The sequence below is a fragment of the Andrographis paniculata genome, unplaced genomic scaffold, assembly GCF_009805555.1.
Source record: "Andrographis paniculata isolate CXL003 unplaced genomic scaffold, ASM980555v1 Contig22END, whole genome shotgun sequence".
Lineage (NCBI taxonomy): Eukaryota > Viridiplantae > Streptophyta > Magnoliopsida > Lamiales > Acanthaceae > Andrographis > Andrographis paniculata.
Window position 1 is genome coordinate 2,418,655 of NW_026137513.1, and position 20,809 is coordinate 2,439,463.

The window sequence follows — 20,809 nt, forward strand, 5'->3', positions numbered from 1 at the left end:
GTGGCAAGAACCCACCAACACAGTATCATCCAAAGTACCTTATCACAAGTTTCTCTCTATTTATCACTTCACGTAACACACCGAGCAACCCTATATTTATAGGTGTGAAGATATTGGATAAACTACTCCAATCTAGGGGAAGCCAAACTTACCTGATGCAGAGGCGACGAGGTAGGAACAACAACGAGGTAGGAACAACCAAGTTTGAATTTAGGCCAAAGAAGAGAAGAAATCATCTGACGACTTCGGAACCGATTCAGAGAGAAGTGGGAGGAATTGTTCATATGATTTTGGGTCAGATTTGTTTAGAAAATATGATTTTATCGCTTAGATTGGAAACAGGTAGGGTTTGGGTCGGTTCGGATCAGAAATGGGTAGGACATAAAACATACCAACAATTATTATATAAAAATAAAATAAATTAAGAGAAAATGACAAAAATACTTAGTGAACGGAGAAAGTATTATATTTTACATACATTCATTATTTTTATATTACTTGCATAATTCTCTATCTCATATAAAAACTATTTTTTCAAATTATTTTACAAAATAAACACATCCCTATATAAGAATAATCTCTAGTTTATTTAAAATAATTGATAAAAGATTATATAAGTTAAAATTTTTTCTTTTTTTTTTTTATGACAAGTTAAAATAGTTTTTACATAGACAATATATATCCAATAATTACATGTTTTTTTATCGGTCAAATTTGCCTTTATTTTCCGCTTATTCATTAAATTTACCTTATTCTTGGCAAAGCATAAAAATTAACATTTAATTATTATATTTAATTCAATATTTATTTATAATAAATGCACTAATTTTTTTATATTCTGTCATTATTTTTTACTACTAACTAAATTTTTAAAATTATTTTTAACTATCTTTTTATGTTTCTCATATTTTTATAAAATATTTATTTTTTTAATTTCTATAAGGAACCAAAGAGACTATTTTAATGAGAAAGAGAAAATACTAAATATAATATTTATTAAATTTGGTGTAAAAATAAACTTGTACCTTGGATGGATCAATTAATAATATTTTCATTATTAACTTGTGAATTAATTAGATCGACTTTGAATTCCGGCTCTAGAAGAACAATAATCAGTATTGGAAAGCACCTATGATTCCAAAATTAATTGGGCCGGCCCAATTATTTTGGGCTTATTACAATTACTATTATGGAAATGTAAGGGGCATTTCAGTCCTAATAGACATTCATACATAGGTTGTGTTTCTATTTGGATTTAGAGTTTTAAAATGTGTTTTTTTAAAATAAAAAATAAAAAATAAATTTAAATAATATTTATATTTTCAATAAAAAAAATTATTTTATATATAATATATTAAATAAAAAATATATATTGATTTAATAAGTTCTTAAGAAAAAATATATATAATGAATAATATAAATTCGATCCAAACCTGTATTTTAACACACATTACACAAATTTATTGCAAATTCAAGAAGGCCCACAACCAAGAAACACATTTGTTATTGCATAATAGTAAAATCAAATCAAATCAAATAAAAACATTTGTTGTTGCATAGAATCCAAATCCCATATGAAGATTATATCTAAAAATAATTCATTATATTTAACTTTAATTAACTTATATTTTAAAAATAATAGTCGTTTGTTTGTTTATAGTGTAGTGTCCCTCATTGTTGTTAGTGTAACAACTAGAACTTGTTTGTTTTGTATTTTAATTTGAAGAGAGTTTTTTTTATATAAAGTATAAAAAATTGTGGAAGTAATATAAAAATAATAAATGCACGTAACATATTAATTTTTAGGGAAAATTGTGTTGGGCGCAATTTTCATAAAAGCAAACAAACCCTAAAGAAAAAATAATGAGATTGCTCCTATTGTTGTTCAAACATGTTTTATTAATTGTTATTGCACACAAATTATAATATGTTTGATTTTGAATAGTAAATTTTTGAATTGAAATAGTTGTTTGATGTGATATAAATATATGTTGATGTGATATTTTGAATGCAAAATTAAATTTTAGTGTAATAAAATAAATAAAAATTGAAAATTTGATTTAATGTTTTGATGATCTTTTATACGCACATGATGTGATACATTAATCAATATGTAAAAGGTAACCATCAAAGTAACGATAAACAAGATCCATATAAAGTCCAAAAACCAAAATGACAAAAGAAAAACTACTTACAAGACCAAAACATATAATAAGAACAAACTTAGTTTCGATCAATAATTATCGATCCCATTAAGCAAATTCGACTCTTCGAGTCTAAGCCTCTCTTTGACATGAGAAATGTAACTCGAAGCCTTGTTGTCGACATGCTCGTCTCCTCCGCCACCACCGCGGCCATGAACATACCCGTCGGAGCCACCAAATGTCACTAAAGAAGCCGGCCTCGGCTTGACCGTAGCCGTCTGGCCGGGCACGGCCGAGGAGGCCGACTTTCCGGCGCCGGCGCGGTAGAAAGACAAGATCAACTTGCTTTTCATTAGGCCTCCGGATGATGCTTGCTTTTGATTTCCCAAACCTTCCATTTTACTTAAGTGTCAAAGAAAATTATGTACTATTTGCTTATTTATAACCTAAATCTTCTTGTATATACATACATATATATATATATATAGAGACAAGAAAATGATAAATGTGCATCCAATTATAACAGAATAACTACCAATTTTTATTTTATTTATGAAATTCAGAGAATCTTGTAGTTGGGAGTGTGGTCCAATGGCTTTGCTACAACAATTTTTATTTATGTATGGAATTTTTGATTAGTTCATATAGTTTAGTGATATTAGTATAAAAATGTGATCTTGATCACTTTTAAAGATATGGGTTTTGGATAAATTATAAAAAAAATAAATAAATAAAAAATAAAATATATATATATATATTATTGATAAGGAGGAATATATGTCCAATCATCACCCCCTTTAGGTTATTCTCTTAACATTATTGTTTTTATAACGTGGCCTAGAGTTTGTATCCATTAACCACCGGCCCTACTCTTTCAACTTCTTGATTTCAATTTTCTTTTTACTAATAAAAATTAAAATTTTTGTTTAATACATTATATTGAAATTTTTTACTTATTTAGAGTTTATTCTTTTGCAATTTTAAACTAAAATTAATACTATCTACTTTGCATATTTTTTAATAAAAATATTATATCAAATATTATTTAAATACAAATTTAAAATTAATACTTCATTTTAAATTAATTTTAAACCACAATCAAACTAATCCTTATTATTTGTATCATATTAAATATATATTTATTTAATCTAAATAAAAATTATATTTTACTAAGTAAATAAATTACTTGTGTTTTAAAAAAAATTGAGGTGAAAACAATTATAGATACTATATTTTAAATTAAAATAAGTATTATGTATAACTTTTTTAAGAAAAAATGTAAATTAAATCATGCAAAATAGAATAAAAAATTACAAGTAAACTCTATGTGTTTGTAGGTGGTTTCTTTGATGACATACAAAATTACCGCAATATATAATATAAAGACAGACAAACATTATATGATAACAAGGTAAATAAAATACGAATTATATTAATATAATACAAATACTAACACATGAATTGACAATGCAAAATATAGGCACAAAAAACACATTATACACATACATACAACATATAAATTAACATTTATGTTAACATAATACAAATAACATGTGATATGATATAAGAACAAATTAACTGTTGATGTATTTTTTCAATAAACAAAAAGTAAAATTCAAAGATATGGAAATATCCTTAAATTTGATTAATTAGTGCCTGAGATTAGGAATCTCTAAATATTGTACGGTACATAAGAAAATTAACTGGAAATAAAAATGCTGAAAATTTAAAGTGGTGATCCCCGAATCTGACTTTGCTTTTGTTGAAGTTGATTGAAGATAAATTGCCAGTTGCAAATTTTAATCCTTAAATACTCTTCAGAAACGGTACTGGAAACCGTCGCCCGAACGGTTATAACGCTTCTTTTCAACCGTCTGTTAACCCCTCTCCTGCTGACACGTGCCCTCAGCCGACCGAAATTATCACTTTCATTCACTCTCAACAGTGTCCGACTCTCTGGACCGACCGCAGACCTTTCGCCCTTTTGGCCCGAACGCAACTCTTTCGCCCTGTAAGTCCGACCGCAAATCTTCCGCCTTGTTGGTCCGACTGCACACCTCCTGACTTGCAGACCACCCGACTTGTTTGGTCCAGCCGTAAACCTCCCGACTTACAGACCATCCGACTTGTTGGTCCAGCCGCAAACCTCCCGACTGATAAACCATCCGACTTGCGGACTTTCCGAACTATGGACCTTCCGACCTACGGACCTTCCGACCTACGGACTTTCCGACCTGCAGATTTTCCGACCTGCGGACCTTCCGACCTGCGGACTTTCCGACCTGCAGACTTTCCGACCTAAGGACCTTCCGACCTGCAGACCTCCCGACCTGAGGACTTTCCGACCTACGGACTTTCCGACTTACAGACCTTTCGACCCGCTATTTCCTTAGAAATATATCTACTTTCACCTGAGTTTCCCGCGGTACCCCTCGACCAGTTCGATCACCTTCCTTGTTAGGCCCATTTTTCTTTTTACCTTGGGGCTATTTAACCTAATTTTAAATTTCATACGTAACAACTTGCCCGCCGCCAAGGGACTTTCAAACACCATTTCTCAATCGCCGTTTGGAAGTTCATAAACCACAACCCCACTGAGGAATTGCCTCTGCAACTGCAATCAGTTTTTTCTGCAACACTCATCCTTTCTTGAAAACCACTCCTGTTAATTGCAATTCCTGCAACTCCAAACCATGGCGAATCAATACATACCTGCCCTTCCCTTCGATGGATCAAACCCCGAAATAGCTTTTGTGGCGACGAAAATGCTTACTCCAACCATTCGCCCCTACTGCACTACCCCTGAAGACTCCAACCGAATGAGAGAATTCTTGGAGGCAAGAAATCTACTAGCTATCAACAACCCCAACTACAGCGCAATCCGTCTCCATGACAACATCAAAACTCATTTGACAGACCCCAAGGATCCATATCGCACCTGGTACCAAAGAGTAGCAGAACACTTCCAAGGTCAATGGAAAACTCAACAGATTGATCAGGCCATACGTCTATCTACACTCCCATGCCATCTGCATGAAAAAGTTCTTCTAGCAATGGCGGCGTTTTGGCACCCCGAGATTTGTACTTTCTTTCTTCCAACAGCCCCCATCGGCCCCACCCTCATGGATGTGGCCATGATCGCTCATCTGCCAATCGTAGGGGAAGACCCTGTAATGGGTGCCCTAGATGGGCAAGAGCCCAATGCAGACCATTTGGGCTGGTCTCTGACGGATGTGAAGGAATGAGGCTAGAAAAAATTTTTAAATGATCAACAAAGAGCAGATGGGACCCCTGTTACCGACCAGAAGCACACAGCTTTCTTGCTCTTTTGGCTCTGTAAGTATGTTGTAACTTCTCCTTCGAAATGCGTCCTTCCCTCTCATCTTGACTTAGCAATACATATAGCTTCTGGTCGTTTCTTCTCTTTGGGCACTTTTTTCCTTGCCAATCTTTTTGAAGGATTGATTATCTAGGGTTAGCACCCGCTTTACAGAAATTGATGGTAAAAAAATAAACACTGCTGCGTCGGGTCCTTTTTGGTTCCTGAAACTATGGTTCCGTCTCTATTTTCCCCACGCTTTCCAACTCGGTCATCCTTCCATTGCCCCCACACTTGAGAAGTCGCTAGAGTAGCCCTTAACCGACTGTGCTTAGGTCGTAATAACCTCCAAGCATCAGATCCGATCATAACTGCCATTCTTGCTGATAATCGAAATGACACCCATTTCTACATACATAGAAGGTATATTGGATATGCATCCGGCCTGTTTTGGCCATTTCCTGTATCCTCACATTTGTCCAAACCAGACCCACTTCCACATCCAACTTACTCTTTCTCTTGGGATGTTGCTCTTAAGCCCAAGTCCTTATTTACTAGTAAGAAAATTGATAAGAAGGGTCCCTGAGTTTTTTATACCTTCAACTACCAGCCTCAATTTTTGGCACGCCAATTCGGATGCCAACAAGGCTTACCTAGTCCTATTGCTCATCCACATTTAATAATTCAGAGTCCGGATGGGAGAGCTGTTCCTGATTTGATTGCCCCATACGTATCCCAGTTCACTAATTACATAACTTCCAACTCCTATATCCCTTTCAAAACTTCTCTAGCTTCAATCGAAACCTTTTGCGAATGGTGGTCGGTCACCTGGGCCCTAATTGCCCCTGACAAGGATCGCCTGCTAGGCATCCTTCTTCCCCAACCTGCGCTGACATTAGGGACGGCCCCACTAACTAATGTCCGAAGGAAAATAATTACTTAGGGCACTGGGTCGGACACTCTACAAAGGAAAAGAAGAGCCTCTCAGACTCAAGTTATTCCCCCCGCTGGAGACAATCAACCGACCTTAATCAACCGCCCATCAGGTCGGGCCACTATAAAAACCCGACCTCATCCAGGTATAATCTCATATTCTCAACTTAACTTGATCATTTCCTTACCCTGGTAATAATCCTTATTTTTATATTTAGGCTTGCAGCCAGAGCGACCGCCCAACCTGCTTCCAGATCAACTAAAGCAACAGAGCCATCAACCGACCAACTCCACAAACCTGAACCCCCGACCAAACGCCGGGCCTCGAAGAAAATTCCTTCATCCGCCGAACGGGCATTAACAAGGGTCTCATCCCCGAGTGAGGCAACTGCTTCAGAGATGGGAAGATTACCTTATGTAGCTTCAGACCCACCTCCGCCTCCTATAGCACCAATGGCCACACCTGCATCCGCCTCTGCTGCAGACGCCTCTGATGTGGTCGCTTCAAAAGACCGAAACATCCCTGATGTGGCCATTCAAATTGCTCCCGGTGAACCAGCTGCGGCCGCCCCAGAAGCACCCGACCAAGGAGCAGCCGAAGTGAGGGCAGCTGACCTGGAGGCGGCCGACCTAAGGGTAGCAGACCCGAGGGCAGCAGACCCTCTGCCAGAAGCGGACGGACATGCAGACGAACCTATGCCTGTTCAACCGAGGGGATTCTTATAGGAGTTACAAGAGATTCCCTCCTCTGAATCAGAGACCTCTGTTAATCTGATAGAGATTTGCGATTCCCTCTTTCAAAATATAAGTTAATATTTACATGATCCTTAAATCATTATATCCCTTTCATTCAGGGACCCAGATCCATACCACAACGTCCACTTGAAGCAGCCGACGAATCAGCTATCGCAGTACCAGCCGCCCAGCCTTTCAGACTTATGGCTATCCTGGCACCTTCAGTGACCACCATCCGTCCAGAGGTACGTATAACCTTCACAATTGATTCTTGACATTTATGCTCCATTCAGTCTGAAATAAACATCATTTATTTCAGGGATGTTCTGATCTAGTCCTCTTGTCGGCTGTCCCCATTCTGACGGACGTCATCAGACTTGCTTGACAGCCTTCTTCGAGCCATTGGTGGTCTCTTGTTTCAAATGTCTTCAGAGTCGGCTGCTACCTTCATTCTTCACCAACTGATGGAGCGACTATCCGAAATCCGGAATGAAGTTTTGTTCGCTCATGTTCTGACCATTGAAACACCCTTGCCTGATTTGGATCGAATAAGTCTGGAGGCTTCCTTGGCCGACTAGAAGGCCTTAATAATGCCAAGGCAAAAATAGAGGGATCAATCCAGCAAAAAGAAGCAGAACTGAGGGCACTTCATCAAGAAAGGTCAGTCCTGGAAGGCCATATAAATGATGAGCAGCGCCTAATTGATTGATACCAAAACAATGCAGCCGACCTGGACCAGGAGTTAAATATTCACGCCCGATCCCAACTCATAAAGCAGTACCAGTCGGCTGCCAATAACAGGCGACTCTCCAGGACAGAGGATAAATGGTCCCAGATTAAACTTGTTTTAGGATCTCTTTTGTAAACTTTTGGAAACTTTGACTTAGTAAATAAATTTTTTGTCCTATTGTTAAGGATCACTTTCCAAATTTCCAACTCTTCAGGGAACCAACCAATTCATCTCTTTTATAAACACTTGCAGCCCTTGCTAACCAGCAAGCAAGCGTTTATCCATAAATCAAATCTTGAACACACCTGCTAACAAATATTAAAATGCCACCCCACCGTCCTCATGTTCCTGTAAACAATTGGCAAGGTGTCATTCAACCCTTTTTTGTGGGTAATCATCCAGTTGGAGGTCATGCCGAAGACCTGCTATGCATCCTCAAACAATTAGATTTCAAATTCAGATTTTCCCAACGAGGCAGAAAGACCATCCATCGTGTTATTCGCCTGATGGAAAATGTGCTAGAAGGATATGAAACTTTTCGGGATATACAAAATCGCCTTCCTGACATTGATCATCACATGGATATGATTGAACACCATGTGACAGCCATACTTCCAGACCTTGGCTGGGATCACACCTTCTCCAATCAACATGTAGTCTTTTCAAGATTACGCACTCTTGTTGATCGTGAACGCCAAGCCGTGACAGACATGAAACACCGAACCGACTATGATCTTGAGAAGATGCAAGATCAGTGGGAGAAGTACCGACCTAGCTTAGAGGACCTTATTGATGAAGAGCCAGAACTAATTCCTAATCACTAGAATGACGATTCTGACTCAGAAGAAAGCAATCCTCTGCATGATTCAACATCTGATAATGAATGAACCCTTGTTAGGTTCGAACCCTTGGCAAATGGGTTCTGAATAAACTTACTGTTTCATGCTTTCTTGTTATCTGAAAAGGCATAAAAATACCTCTTCAGATATCTAGCATTAATACAGTCGTGTACCCTTTTACCTTCTTGATTTATAATAATAATGGCACCATTTCCAATCTCCTTTTGAATTATGAATAGTCCCTCCCAATTCGGGGACCACTTTCCTAATTGATCAACCTTCTTATATGTTGGAAGAACAGTCTTCCAGACCAGGTATCCTTCTTTGAATGTTCTGTAAAAGACTTTCTTTCCATAAGTCTTAGCCCTGATTTCACTCTGCTTCACAATCTAATCAATTGCATGAAGTCGGTTGACATCCAGACTTTCCAATTGTTGCAACATCAATTGTTGGTATTCCTCATTAAATTCATCATTGGTAAAGTTTGTGCGTCCATATGAGACCTGCACTTCGGCTGGCAACACAGCGTCTTGTCCAAAGGTGAGTTGATATGGTGAAAACCCTGTGGCAGAACTCCTGTTATTGCTATGTGCCTATAAGGCTCGAGATAACAACAAATACCATTTCCTTGGGTTCCCTTCAATCGTTTTCTTGATAATCCCAATAATAATCTTGTTAGCTTCCTTTGCCTGCCCATTAGCTTGGGGATAATAGGGCGAAGAATGACTCAGACGAATGCCAAACTCTGCCAAAAAGCTTAAAAACTTCTCCTCATTAAAGACCAAACCTTGGTCGGTTGTTACTGAATGAGGAATCCCATACCTATATATGATCTGATTCAACACCAAATCAATCACCTCCTTCTGATCTACATTTTTCAAAGCAACCGCCTCCACCCATTTGGTGGAATAATCTGTTGCAATCAGAATAAAACAATGATTCTTGGATAAGGGAGGATGAATTTTACCAATGATATCCATAGCCCAAGATTTAAAAGGCCATGGTTTTACCATCGCTTGCAATTCTGTAACTGGTAAATGAATTAACTGCCCATGCCTCTGACATTCTTGGCAGCCTTTGGCAAATTGTATGCAATCTTCAAAGATCTTTGGCCAAAAGAAACCTAAACGATGGATAGCCCATCTCATATTCAAACCTACCCGATGAGCTCCACAAATTCCACTGTGCACTTCTGTCATTATCTCCAAAACCTGCTGGGGTCCCAAACATTTCAAGAGCAATCCTTCGAATGTTCTTTTATATAGCACTCCTTCTACCAATTGGAATCGCAAAGCTTTCAGTCGAATTCCAATCGGTACATTTGTTCCTGGATCTTGTAAATACATGATAAGTTCTGTCCTCCAGTCGGTTCCTGTTTCTGTCTCAGGGCCGACCTCTGCACATATATCTTTTAGGATTCCCTTCCAAGCTTTTTGAGCTAAATCATCTGCAAATTGATTCTCCTTTCCAAGGACGAACTCAATTATCACTTCGAAGATCTTCGATAGCAACCGACCTACCAAATCCCTGTACCTACGTAGGTAGGGATAATTGCAAACATACTGCTTGTTTACCTGGTTAATCACCAATTGAGAATCCCCTTTTATAATAACCGACTGAACTTTTCTGGCTATCAAAGTCTCCAATCTCAAGATTAAAGCCTCATACTCTGCTGAATTATGGGTCATGGCTTCCAATTGCAGCAACAAATTGACTCTTTGACCATCTGGTCCTTCCAACAAGACACCTGCACCCGATCTGTTTCCTGAGGTAGAACCATCAAAAAACATTAACCAATTTCAGGTGCTTACATAAGATATACACCCAGTCGGTTGCTCCTCATGACCTGTAAAGTCTGCCAAAAAGTCTGCTATTGCTTGGCCTTTGACCGCCCTCAAAGGAAAATGATACAAATCAAAAGGGGCTAAATTAATTGCCCATTTCATAAGTCTGCCCTGCATCGTAGGTCTTTGCAAAATTAACTTGATGAGATCAATCTTTGAAATAACCTCAACTCTTCTGGGCAACATATAATACTCAAGTTTGGTGCACGCGAACACCAGTGAATAACACATCTTCTCTGGCATTGTATAATTTAATTCTGGTCCTGTGAGAGTCTTGCTCAAATAATAAATTGTCCTTTCCTTTCCATTATCTCCATCTTGAGCTAGTAAGCAACTGACCACTTCATAGGTATTTGCCAAATAAAGTTTGAGGGGCCGACCTTCTTTGGGAGGCATCAACATAGGTGGTTGAGCCAATGCTTGCTTTATAGCCTCTAAAGTTGTCTGTTGGTTTGGTCCCCACTCAAAGGCGTTTCATCCTGCCTTCAACAATTTAGTGATTGGTCTGACCTTGCCAGCAACATTGGAAATGAACCGCCTGAGATAATTTACTTTCCCCAACAGACTTTGAATTTCCTTAACCGTCTGAGGTGGTCGGCTGGCCAGAATTGCCTTGGCTTTATTAGCATCAATCTCAATGCCCCTTTCATGAACTAAGAACCCCAAGAAACTCCCGACTAATATACCGAAAGCACACTTAGTCGGGTTTATTTTCAATTTGTACTTCTTCATCCGACTGAAAGCATCTTTAAGTTCCCTCAAATGTTCCTCAAAACTAGAAGATTTGACAATAACATCATCAATATATACTTCCATAGACTTACCAATGAGATCATGAAAAATTGAGTTCATGGCTCTCTGATAAGTCGCCCAGGCATTCTTCAAACCAAAAGGCATAACTGTCCACTCATAAATACCTAATGCTCCTGGACATCTAAATGCTGTTTTTTGAATGTCTTTCTCTGCCAAAAAAATTTGGTTATATCCTGCATAACCATCCATCAAACTGAGAATTTTGTGCCCTGCTGCTGAGTCAATTAACATGTCGGCCATAGGCATCACATACTCATCTTTAGGAGTGGCCATATTAAGGTCTCTAAAATCGATGCATATCCTGATCTTACCATTTTTTTAACCACTGGCACGATATTGGCCAACCAATCCGCATAACGGCAAGGTCGGATGAAACCCACTTTAAGAAGCTTCTGAATCTCTTCTTTGATCTGAGGCATCAAATCATGACTCATACGTCTTGGAAATTGCTTACAAGGTTTGAAATCTTTTTTAATAGGCAATCGATTTTCTATCAGACTTCGCTCTAAACCAGGCATTTCTGAATAATCTCATGCTAAACAATCAACATTGTTTCTTATAACTTCGAGCATCAATTGTTGTTGCTCTTCAGACAAATAACCACTCATCCTGATTATTTTTGGAACCAGGTCGGTTCCTAAGTTGAAATCCAGTAACGGATCTTGTGCTGAGAAAGTTGGCTCTGTTTTCTCTAATAGATCAGGCCAACGAAATTGTTCATCTTCTTGGAAATGAACATCATGTATTTTTTTATTGTTTCTACTTTTTTCAAAAGCTGGTCTAAATAATACTGATTAATAAGTAAACTACAATCTGGTAAATTTGCATCCTCCATAAAAAATATATTATAAAAAGTAGATCTGGCTTACTCAAGAGCCATATAGTACAACTGTTCTTTTAAAAGAACATTGAATTCTGGCTAATGAATTTAAAACCCTTCTTTGGGTACTCATTAGCCATAAAAAACTGATATATTAGAGGTACATGACCAGAATAAAAAACTATTCTTCAACTTGTTCTGATGCTCCAAAAGGATTGTCATTTGCTTCCATTTTGAAGACCTGATTGACTTCCCAGAATATCAATTGTTGATGCAGTGTTGATGGTACACATTTAGATGCATGAATCCAATCTTGTCCAAGCAGGATTGAATATGTGGTATATGCATCCACCACGAAGAAGACAGAAGAAATCTTCTTTGGACCGACTTCAATTGAGGCGACCAACATGCCTTCTGGTTTGGTCGGCTGCCCTGTAAAGCTAGTCATCTCAAAATCCACAGGAGATAAATCGTGAATTCCTTTTCCTAACTTCTTGAGAGTCTTTAATGGCATTGCATTGAAGACGGCCCTATTATTTATGAAAACCTTTGTGATTAGTTTCCCACAAATATGAGCATTAACGTACAGAGACTTCAAATAAGACGTCATGCCTTCTGGAATTGGAGGGAAGACTATTAGAGGGACCTCTGATTGAAAATCAGGATCATCAATTTTTGCCCATTCTTGCTCTTCTATAGACTCATCCACCAAACTTGCCCACAAAGGCTCTTCCTCAACCCAATTAATTTCTGTCATTCGGCAGGGGATACGTGGCCCTAGTCGAGATTTGACAGACCTTGAACCCTTCTCTGGAATTTCGTCTCCGACTTCAATTTCGGGTTGAACAGTCAGAGATTCCAAACGAAATTCCTCCAAAGATGGGTTAATGTTAATCTTCTCACAATACTGACATCTGAAACCCTCAACTTTTTCATCAGTCAAGCCTTTACCGTTTCTTCGCATGGACCGACCTCCCTCATTGTAATTAGCAGTGTCTCGTATGCTGGTCGGCTGCTTTGACGAGGGAACCTCAATGGGCCGACCTTCTTCTGCCTCATTCGGCTGCTCAAACGAAATGACCCTGATGGACCGACCTCTTTCAGTATAACTTAGCAGCGCCTTGGCTGTCGTTCAATTGCTTTGCTGAGGCGCCCCGTATGTACCGACCTCCTTCCGAAGAATTGTAAGTGCCTTGCATACTTGGTTGCCTCGATGAAGCGACCTTGTCTCTGTATCTCGCCGCGTACCTGCGCTTGGCATTCCGAATCTGAGTACGATTCATGCCTGGGAAGCGAGGATCCACATCAATTGGTAAAGTTTTTTATTTCGAGTCCATTTGCTTCCGAACGCACCCGTCCTCCTGGTCGGGTGGTCCCGAACCAAAGCTTGCTCCTTTAATTCCACATTAAAAGAACCATCTTAGTTGTCCCATTTTTCAGCCACTATTTTTTCACAGACCTTGAGTTTCTCCTTTGGTCGGCCACTGTTTGGTGAATTCTCTTTTTCTGATTTGAAACTTGCTTGTATATTAACCATTGTTGTGGTTACTTTTGGGAATAGTTGTTGCTCCACTCCCAAAGTAATATATTTGAGCCGGCCTACCTTAATAGCCTTTTGGATCTCATTTCGAAAATGAGTGCATTGACTTGTATTATGTGTGAAAGAGTTATGCCACTTACAGTATGACCTCCCTTTGATTTCTTCCTTAGTAGCCAACCTCTGCCCCTTTGGAATTCGGATCTGACCATCAGTTAGCAGAATGTCAAATATCTCATCGGCCTTTGAATTGTCAAAGGTCGGTTGCCCTTTAACTTCTGTTCATGGTGCTGGCTTTAACTTAGAGCATACATAAGGCTTCCCTGAAATAATTTCGGCCGTCATCTCTTCTGTTTGATCATAATCAAAGTCGTATGCCTCTGTTTCCATACTAGCCATATGTTGACCTTTATTACGCCTGAAATTCTGATCCCTTTCCCTGAAAATAGATTCTAAACATCCAGCCTTGGATGCGAGACTTGCCAAATCCTCGACATCATGTGCAGTGAGCGCATCTCTTAGGCGACCATGCATATTTCGGACCACTAAATTGGTCATCTCTTTTTCATTGATTATTGTAGGACATTGTCCTTTAATCAATCGCACCCTTTCAATAAACTGTGACGCTGAATCTTCTGGATATTGTTTCATTTCCAATAAGTCAGTCAAAGAAACCGTTGGCAAGGGATTGAAAAATCTGGCATGAAATGCCATCTCCAAACCTTCCCAAGTTTGTATTTGCCTAGGTGGCAAACTTACAAACCACGAAAAAGCTATCCTAGTTAGAGACAATCCAAACAGTTGTAACTTGTAAAAAGAATTGTTACCAATTTCCCCTAACTGTGCTGTGAAACGCCCCACATGCTCTATAGTGGAGGATCCATCCTCTCCAGAAAAAAACATGAAAATCTGGTGGCCTGTAATTCCTTGGGAGAGGATATTCATTAATAATCCTTTATGGAAAAGGTCTTTGATAAGCAGGTCGGTTAGCCATCTGAGGATTTAGACCAAACTGAATCCTCAATACGTGAGCAATTTCATCGCCCAAACGAAAATATTGATGATCAAGAATATCAATGGGATTTTGCACAGGAATAAGAATAGGATCTTGCACATGTCCCTCTGGCCTTTCCTCCCTTGTAATGTTCGGCTGCACATTCTCAACCCTTGGCCCTAAAGGAATATTATTTGGAAAAGTCAGAGGGGTCTTTCCCCTATCTGTTCGGTTGAACGTTGTGGCGCTTGGAAGTGTGTTGTCCACATATGATGGCCCTGCAAAATTTGCTTGCATTCTTGATGGTGACACCCCTGGCGGCGTCTGGGTGGGTTGAAGAGTAACCCTTGATAATGCTTGATCTAACATGTTCTTCATAAGATTTTATTGCTCGCGCAACATATTCTGCATAACCGAAGTTGGTTGATTGTTCATTTGTTGAACATAAGACAACCAATCGGTAGGTGGTTGGGGAATCTCTCCTAAATTTGGCATGACATGTGGTGGAATATTTTCTCCCACTGGTGCTGATGATGATTGAAGTTGTGAGCCTGCCATATCGATCTTTCTGATGATTCGGCCAGACCTCAGTCGTATGTAATTATCTGTTGATGTAGGATCAGCAATCTTGTCTTTCTCCCACTGTGGTCGCCAATTTGTTGATGTATTTTTTCAACAAACAAAAAGTAAAATTCAAAGATATGGAAATATCCTTAAATTTGATTAATTAGTGCCTGAGATTAGGAATCTCTAAACACTGTACGGTACATAAGAAAATTAACTGGAAATAAAAATACTGGAAATTTAAAGTGGTGATCCCCGAATCTGACTTTGCTTTTGTTAAAGTTGATTGAAGATAAATTGCCAGTTGCAAATTTTAATCCTTAAATACTCTTCAAAAAACGGTACTGGAAACCATCGCCCGAACGGTTATAACGCTTCTTTTCAACCGTCTGCTAACCCCTCTCCTGCTGACACGTGCCCTCAACCGACTGAAATTATCACTTTCATTCACTCTCAACAGTGTCCGACTCTCTGGACCGACTGCAGACCTTTCGCCCTTTTGGCCCGAACGCAACTCTTTCGCCCTGTTGGTCCGACCGCAAATCTTCTGCCTTGTTGGTCCGACTGCACACCTCCCGACTTGCAGATCACCCGACTTGTTTGGTCCAGCCGTAAACCTCCCAACTTATAGACCATCCGACTTGTTGGTCCAGCCGCAAACCTTCCGACTGATAAACCATCCGACTTGCGGACTTTCCGAACTACGGACCTTCCGACCTACGGACCTTCCGACCTGCAGACTTTCCGACCTGCAGACTTTCCGACCTACGGACCTTCCGACCTGCAGACTTTTCGACCTGCAGACTTTTCGACCTGAGGACCTTCCGACCTGCGGACTTTCCGACCTGCGAACCTTCCGACCTGCAAACCTCCCGACCTGAAGACTTTTCGACCTACGGACTTTCCGACCTGCAGACCTTCCGACCCGCTATTTCCTTAGAAATATATCTACTTTCACCTGAGTTTCCAGTGGTACCCCTCGACCAGTTCGATCACCTCAATTGTTAGGCCCATTTTTCTTTTTACCTTGGACTTTTTAACCTAATTCTAAATTTCATACGTAACACTAACAACACATGAATAATACTCCATCCGTTTCAAAAGAAGAGTACCATTGACTTTTTGCGTATATTTTTTTTAATATTAATTATTATATTAATGCGTAGTACAAACAAAATACCTCTAATATTTGTGAAATAAATTATATATATATAAATATATTCTTAATATTAAATATAACGACACAAAAAGTAAATGATACTCTTCTTATGAGACAAAAGTAATATTATAGTACAAATATAGCACATAACATAATTTCACATATTATATGCTACGATTGATGTCAACACAAAATATATATAAATACAACAAATATATCATATGTTGTTTAAGTATTTTAGGCAAAATAGTAGAAAAATCCCATGTGGTTTTTTAAATTTGCTGAAAATTTCGTATGCTTCTAAGATTTCATATTATCTACTTGTGATCTAAAAATATTGTATAAAAAACTTTATCCGTTAGTGCTTAACGACGATTACAATTCACACATCCAAATACAACTGCTCCCTGAGTTTTACATACACAGTGTAGCGTAGTAATAGTAAAGTATATTACACTGTTCGGTCGTGGTACTATCAAAGAGGGTTTTTTATGTAATTTTTTGGAAATTACAAGTAATATAAAATTTTAAGAGCATACGAAGTTGTCAACAGATTTGGAAAATCACAAGAATTTTATATTATTTTGCCAGTATTTTCTGTTAAATTACATTGGGAAGTACGTTGCATGTAAGTAAGTGAACAAATTAATCTTAGTAATTTTTTTTATTTATGGAGTATTATTCTATACAATATTTTGACTAGTAGGTGATGAATTAATAAGTCGACAAAAAGGCCCTAATAGTGATGTCATGCATGATACAATTTTGTCACTATTCCATAATATGATTCAGTGATCTTTCCATTATATTTGTAGCCACATATCAAAACAACAAAATCAAAGGCTTGTGGGGACATCAAATTACAAACTTTGGCATCATTCACTAATTTCAACACAATCAATAGTAGAGTTCGAATGGAGTGAAGAAACCATTGAATATCTGACATTGAAATTAATATTGGGCTCCCTTATGTTACAAAAGTGAGAAATTTATCTATTTAATATCAATTCATTTTAAATTAAAAACTTGGATCCCACGTTAACACATACATCAAAACATCACTTAATTAAACATCTCCAAAAAAAAAAAAAATCTCAGGTATGATTTTTTACCATTTTAAAGTAATTAATTTTTTTTATATAAATAGTAAAAAATTGAGTATTTAATATAACAGAACTTTTCTTGCGCGAGACACTTGGGACAACCCAATTCACAAAACAAAATGATCATATACCCACAACATTACCGGCGCCGGCGCCGGAAACGCAACAACGACGACGACAAGCCCGAATGCCGGCGCAGAGAGTAAAAAGAATGCAACATCTAATCGGGAACGGTACATTTCACGCAGCTACGTGCGCGCGTAAATAAACAATCGAATCAACGACTACTACTCCCACGTGAACGTAAGCGTTTGGTGATGAGGTGATCCGACGGTGGACGATCCCTCGGGCGCCAGCTGGAACATTTCCGGGAAATGAAGAGTCGACGACGTGTTGCTGCTGTGGGAGTCGGAGGCAGAACCCGCCGGCCTCGTCTCTTGAAGGTACGCATACCTGCCCAGACTGCCCGCCCCGCCGTAGGGCAACGGCGGGAGCGCGGCGGGCTCGGTTTGGACACCATGGTTCAGGACAAACTCCCTTGTTGAGGATGACAGAAGAGAGAGAGCACGCTCCGAGCCTGCATTGGTGTTCGGGCTCAAGAGCGGCTGGCAGGCGGAGGACGGCTCGTCGTGGTGGCGGTGGGCGGGGAACGTGTGATCCCTGCCGCCGGGTATGAACTCGGAGGAGAACATATCGGGTCTCTCGTCGTAATTCAGGTGGTTGCCGTAAAACGGGATTTCGTTTTCGGGCTTGACGTCGATCCCCGGCCAAGATGAGTTCCCGACGACGGCGGTCGGGAGTATTTCCGGCGAGGTGAATGAGAGAAGCCTTGAACCTCCCATGGTTTGTTGGGTCGAGAAAATCAGTCCCGAGTTACTTCGGACGAGGCCCGGATCGGGTTGAGGCTTCCGGCGCCGTCGGTTGTGCCCGTCGAGCCGTTTCCGGCAGCTTCTCTTGCCCTCGTCGAATTCCACCAAAGAATGGAACCTAAATCGAAATATACATTTCTGATATGTCAAATTACCGTCTCATCTAAAAGCTTAAATTTAAAGGAGCGATTTTGTATACCGGCTGCATTGCTGGCAGAATCGCTGCTCTCGACCCCCAATATAGACTCTTGGCGTCTTCGAGTGCCGTTCGCACACTTTATGCCGCCGGTGATAGTCCCGGCACTGACTCAAATCGGCGTCGCAGCCGTCGACCAAGCAATGAGCAACTTGGCCAATATTTCCCAATGCTTTTGCCCTTTTCGTTGATCCCGAATAGGGCGGCAGAGGATCCATAGAAAAGGATCAAATGAATTGAAATCGAATCCAAATTCGGACAGATGATTCTTAAGATCGTCGTCTACAATCTCTTACACTCCCATAGCATATAATGAAGCCATGTCTCTACCAAAACAGCCCCGATTCTCCTTCAATGCGCCATTTAAGCAAAATGCAGCTGCAAAATATTTTTACCATTGATCAAGAATGGAAAACAATAGCACGATGAGGATGGTGATTCATTTATATAAAAATAAAACAGGGCAGCATATATATATAAATCATCGTAATTCAATAACTTGGAGCTCAAGAACTGCTTTATCATTGCACAAAAATGGGAGGATTTAAATTGGGCATAGATCAAAACTGTTAGAACAGTAGAAGAAGTAATTCAGTTAACGACTTTCCTCATAGCCAAATTGAAAGTTTTTGGTGCCATCTAAAGAGACACAAATCCAATTGCTCATCATCAATGATAACCTTTAAAACAAAAAATTCTTCCTCAAATGGAGGTAAAGCACAGAATCAAGAAATTTGGATGATCAAATCCGTGTTCATACACGGATTGTCCTAAATTATCGCAGCCACAGAGAAATGTCGATCCAAAAGGGAAAGTAAAAGACCCGAAAAAAATAAAATAAAACAAACACAATCAGTTTTCTTCCTCCACTCCACTCCACTTTTAATGAGTCATAATAATGTCCGCCAGGAAAAGGAAAAAAAAAAATGAAAGGATGGGCGACCAGACCAGACCAGACCAGATTCGTTAATTTTCAATTATAATTTTGAAGGCAGGCTATATAAACAGTTAAAATCATAATCCCCATTTCAGAGAACATTAAATTCACTTTTGGAGCAAGAACACAACAGAAGAGAAACAAAAAGGCTACCCAGCTTACAACTTGCTAGACCACCCACCCACCCACCCAAGAGAACCCTTTATATTTTTGTGAGAGAGGGCGGGTTACCTTACCTGTTCGTTTCCTGAAACTCCTTTTTCACTTCTGGGGGTTCTATTGACAAAGACTGGAATTTGAAGAAGCATATAGGGACCCAAAGAAAGGGCAGAGAGAGAGAGAGAGAGGGGTGGGGTGGGGTGGAGTGTACCTCAGAAATGACTCTGAGAGGAAGAGAAGAAGAGAGAGAGCTGGGTGCCCAAAAACTTGACCATGGCTTAGCTATGCTATTTAGAAAGTGGAATTATAAATAGGAAGAGCCCAGAATCCAATCCCATTTATATTGAAATTGAAAGTGAATGCTCAAGCTCAAGCTCATAGAACAACAAACTCAAAACATGGATAAATAAATACACCTGTATGTATGTATGTATGTATGTGTGTGTATGTATACCAGAGAGAGAGAGAGAGTGTGTGAGTGAGAGACAAGTGTAAAAGGAAGGAGATTGACTCAGTCTTCCCAGCCATTCATTCATTCTCTGACAGTGACTCCTCCTCCATTATAGAGATAGAGACGATAGTAAATAAAGTGGCAGCCAAAAGCCAGATAGCAAAATAGTGCGCGCGCGTGTGTGTGTGTTTTAGAGAGAGAAGCAATGAGAGAGAGAGTATTTAGATTAGACCACAGCTACTGTAGTAGCCAGTAGGAGTAGGAGGAGTAGTAGTAGTAGTAGTTATAGCAGTAGACTAGAGTACTAGTTAGAGGAGAGCTCTATCTATCCATTACAAATGAGTCAGCCTAATTAATAATAATAATAAAATAGAATAAAAATAATACACAACCCTCTCTTTTAATTATTTATTTCATTAAGAATTATTGAAAGGGACAAAGAACGATATCCATTCCACCAAGTGTAATCCACCATGATGATATGAACATCAACTCACAGTGGAACAAGATTCATGGAGAGAGATTGATATATGTTTTTTGGGTTTGCTTTTTTATTATTAAAATGAATTGAATTCCCCAACTTTTGCAAATTAAAATTAAATAAAGTTGTGGGTTCGAGCTTTCCCCACACGCTAAGACATTAATATTTTGTTTATTTATACG

The 20,809-nt window shown here is 39.1% G+C and overlaps 1 protein-coding gene across 3 annotated transcripts; it reads right to left on the bottom strand.

Moving 5' to 3' along the window:
- Positions 1–17,571: 17,571 nt before the first annotated feature.
- LOC127245725 (squamosa promoter-binding-like protein 16) lies at positions 17,572–20,278 on the bottom strand. Of its 3 annotated transcripts, none has more exons than XM_051266749.1 (3): positions 20,150–20,278; positions 18,603–18,977; positions 17,572–18,521 (listed from the first exon to the last, which is right to left on the bottom strand). In XM_051266749.1, the coding sequence occupies exons 2-3, from the start codon at positions 18,815–18,817 to the stop codon at positions 17,822–17,824; spliced, it is 915 nt and encodes a 304-aa protein (XP_051122706.1). In that variant the 5' UTR covers positions 18,818–18,977; positions 20,150–20,278; the 3' UTR covers positions 17,572–17,821. The 3 variants fall into 3 exon arrangements, with proteins under 3 accessions (XP_051122706.1, XP_051122704.1, XP_051122705.1); XM_051266747.1 differs by lacking the exon at positions 20,150–20,278 and adding an exon at positions 19,773–20,094; XM_051266748.1 differs by lacking the exon at positions 20,150–20,278 and adding an exon at positions 19,768–20,094.
- Between the last annotated feature and the right edge of the window lie 531 nt (positions 20,279–20,809).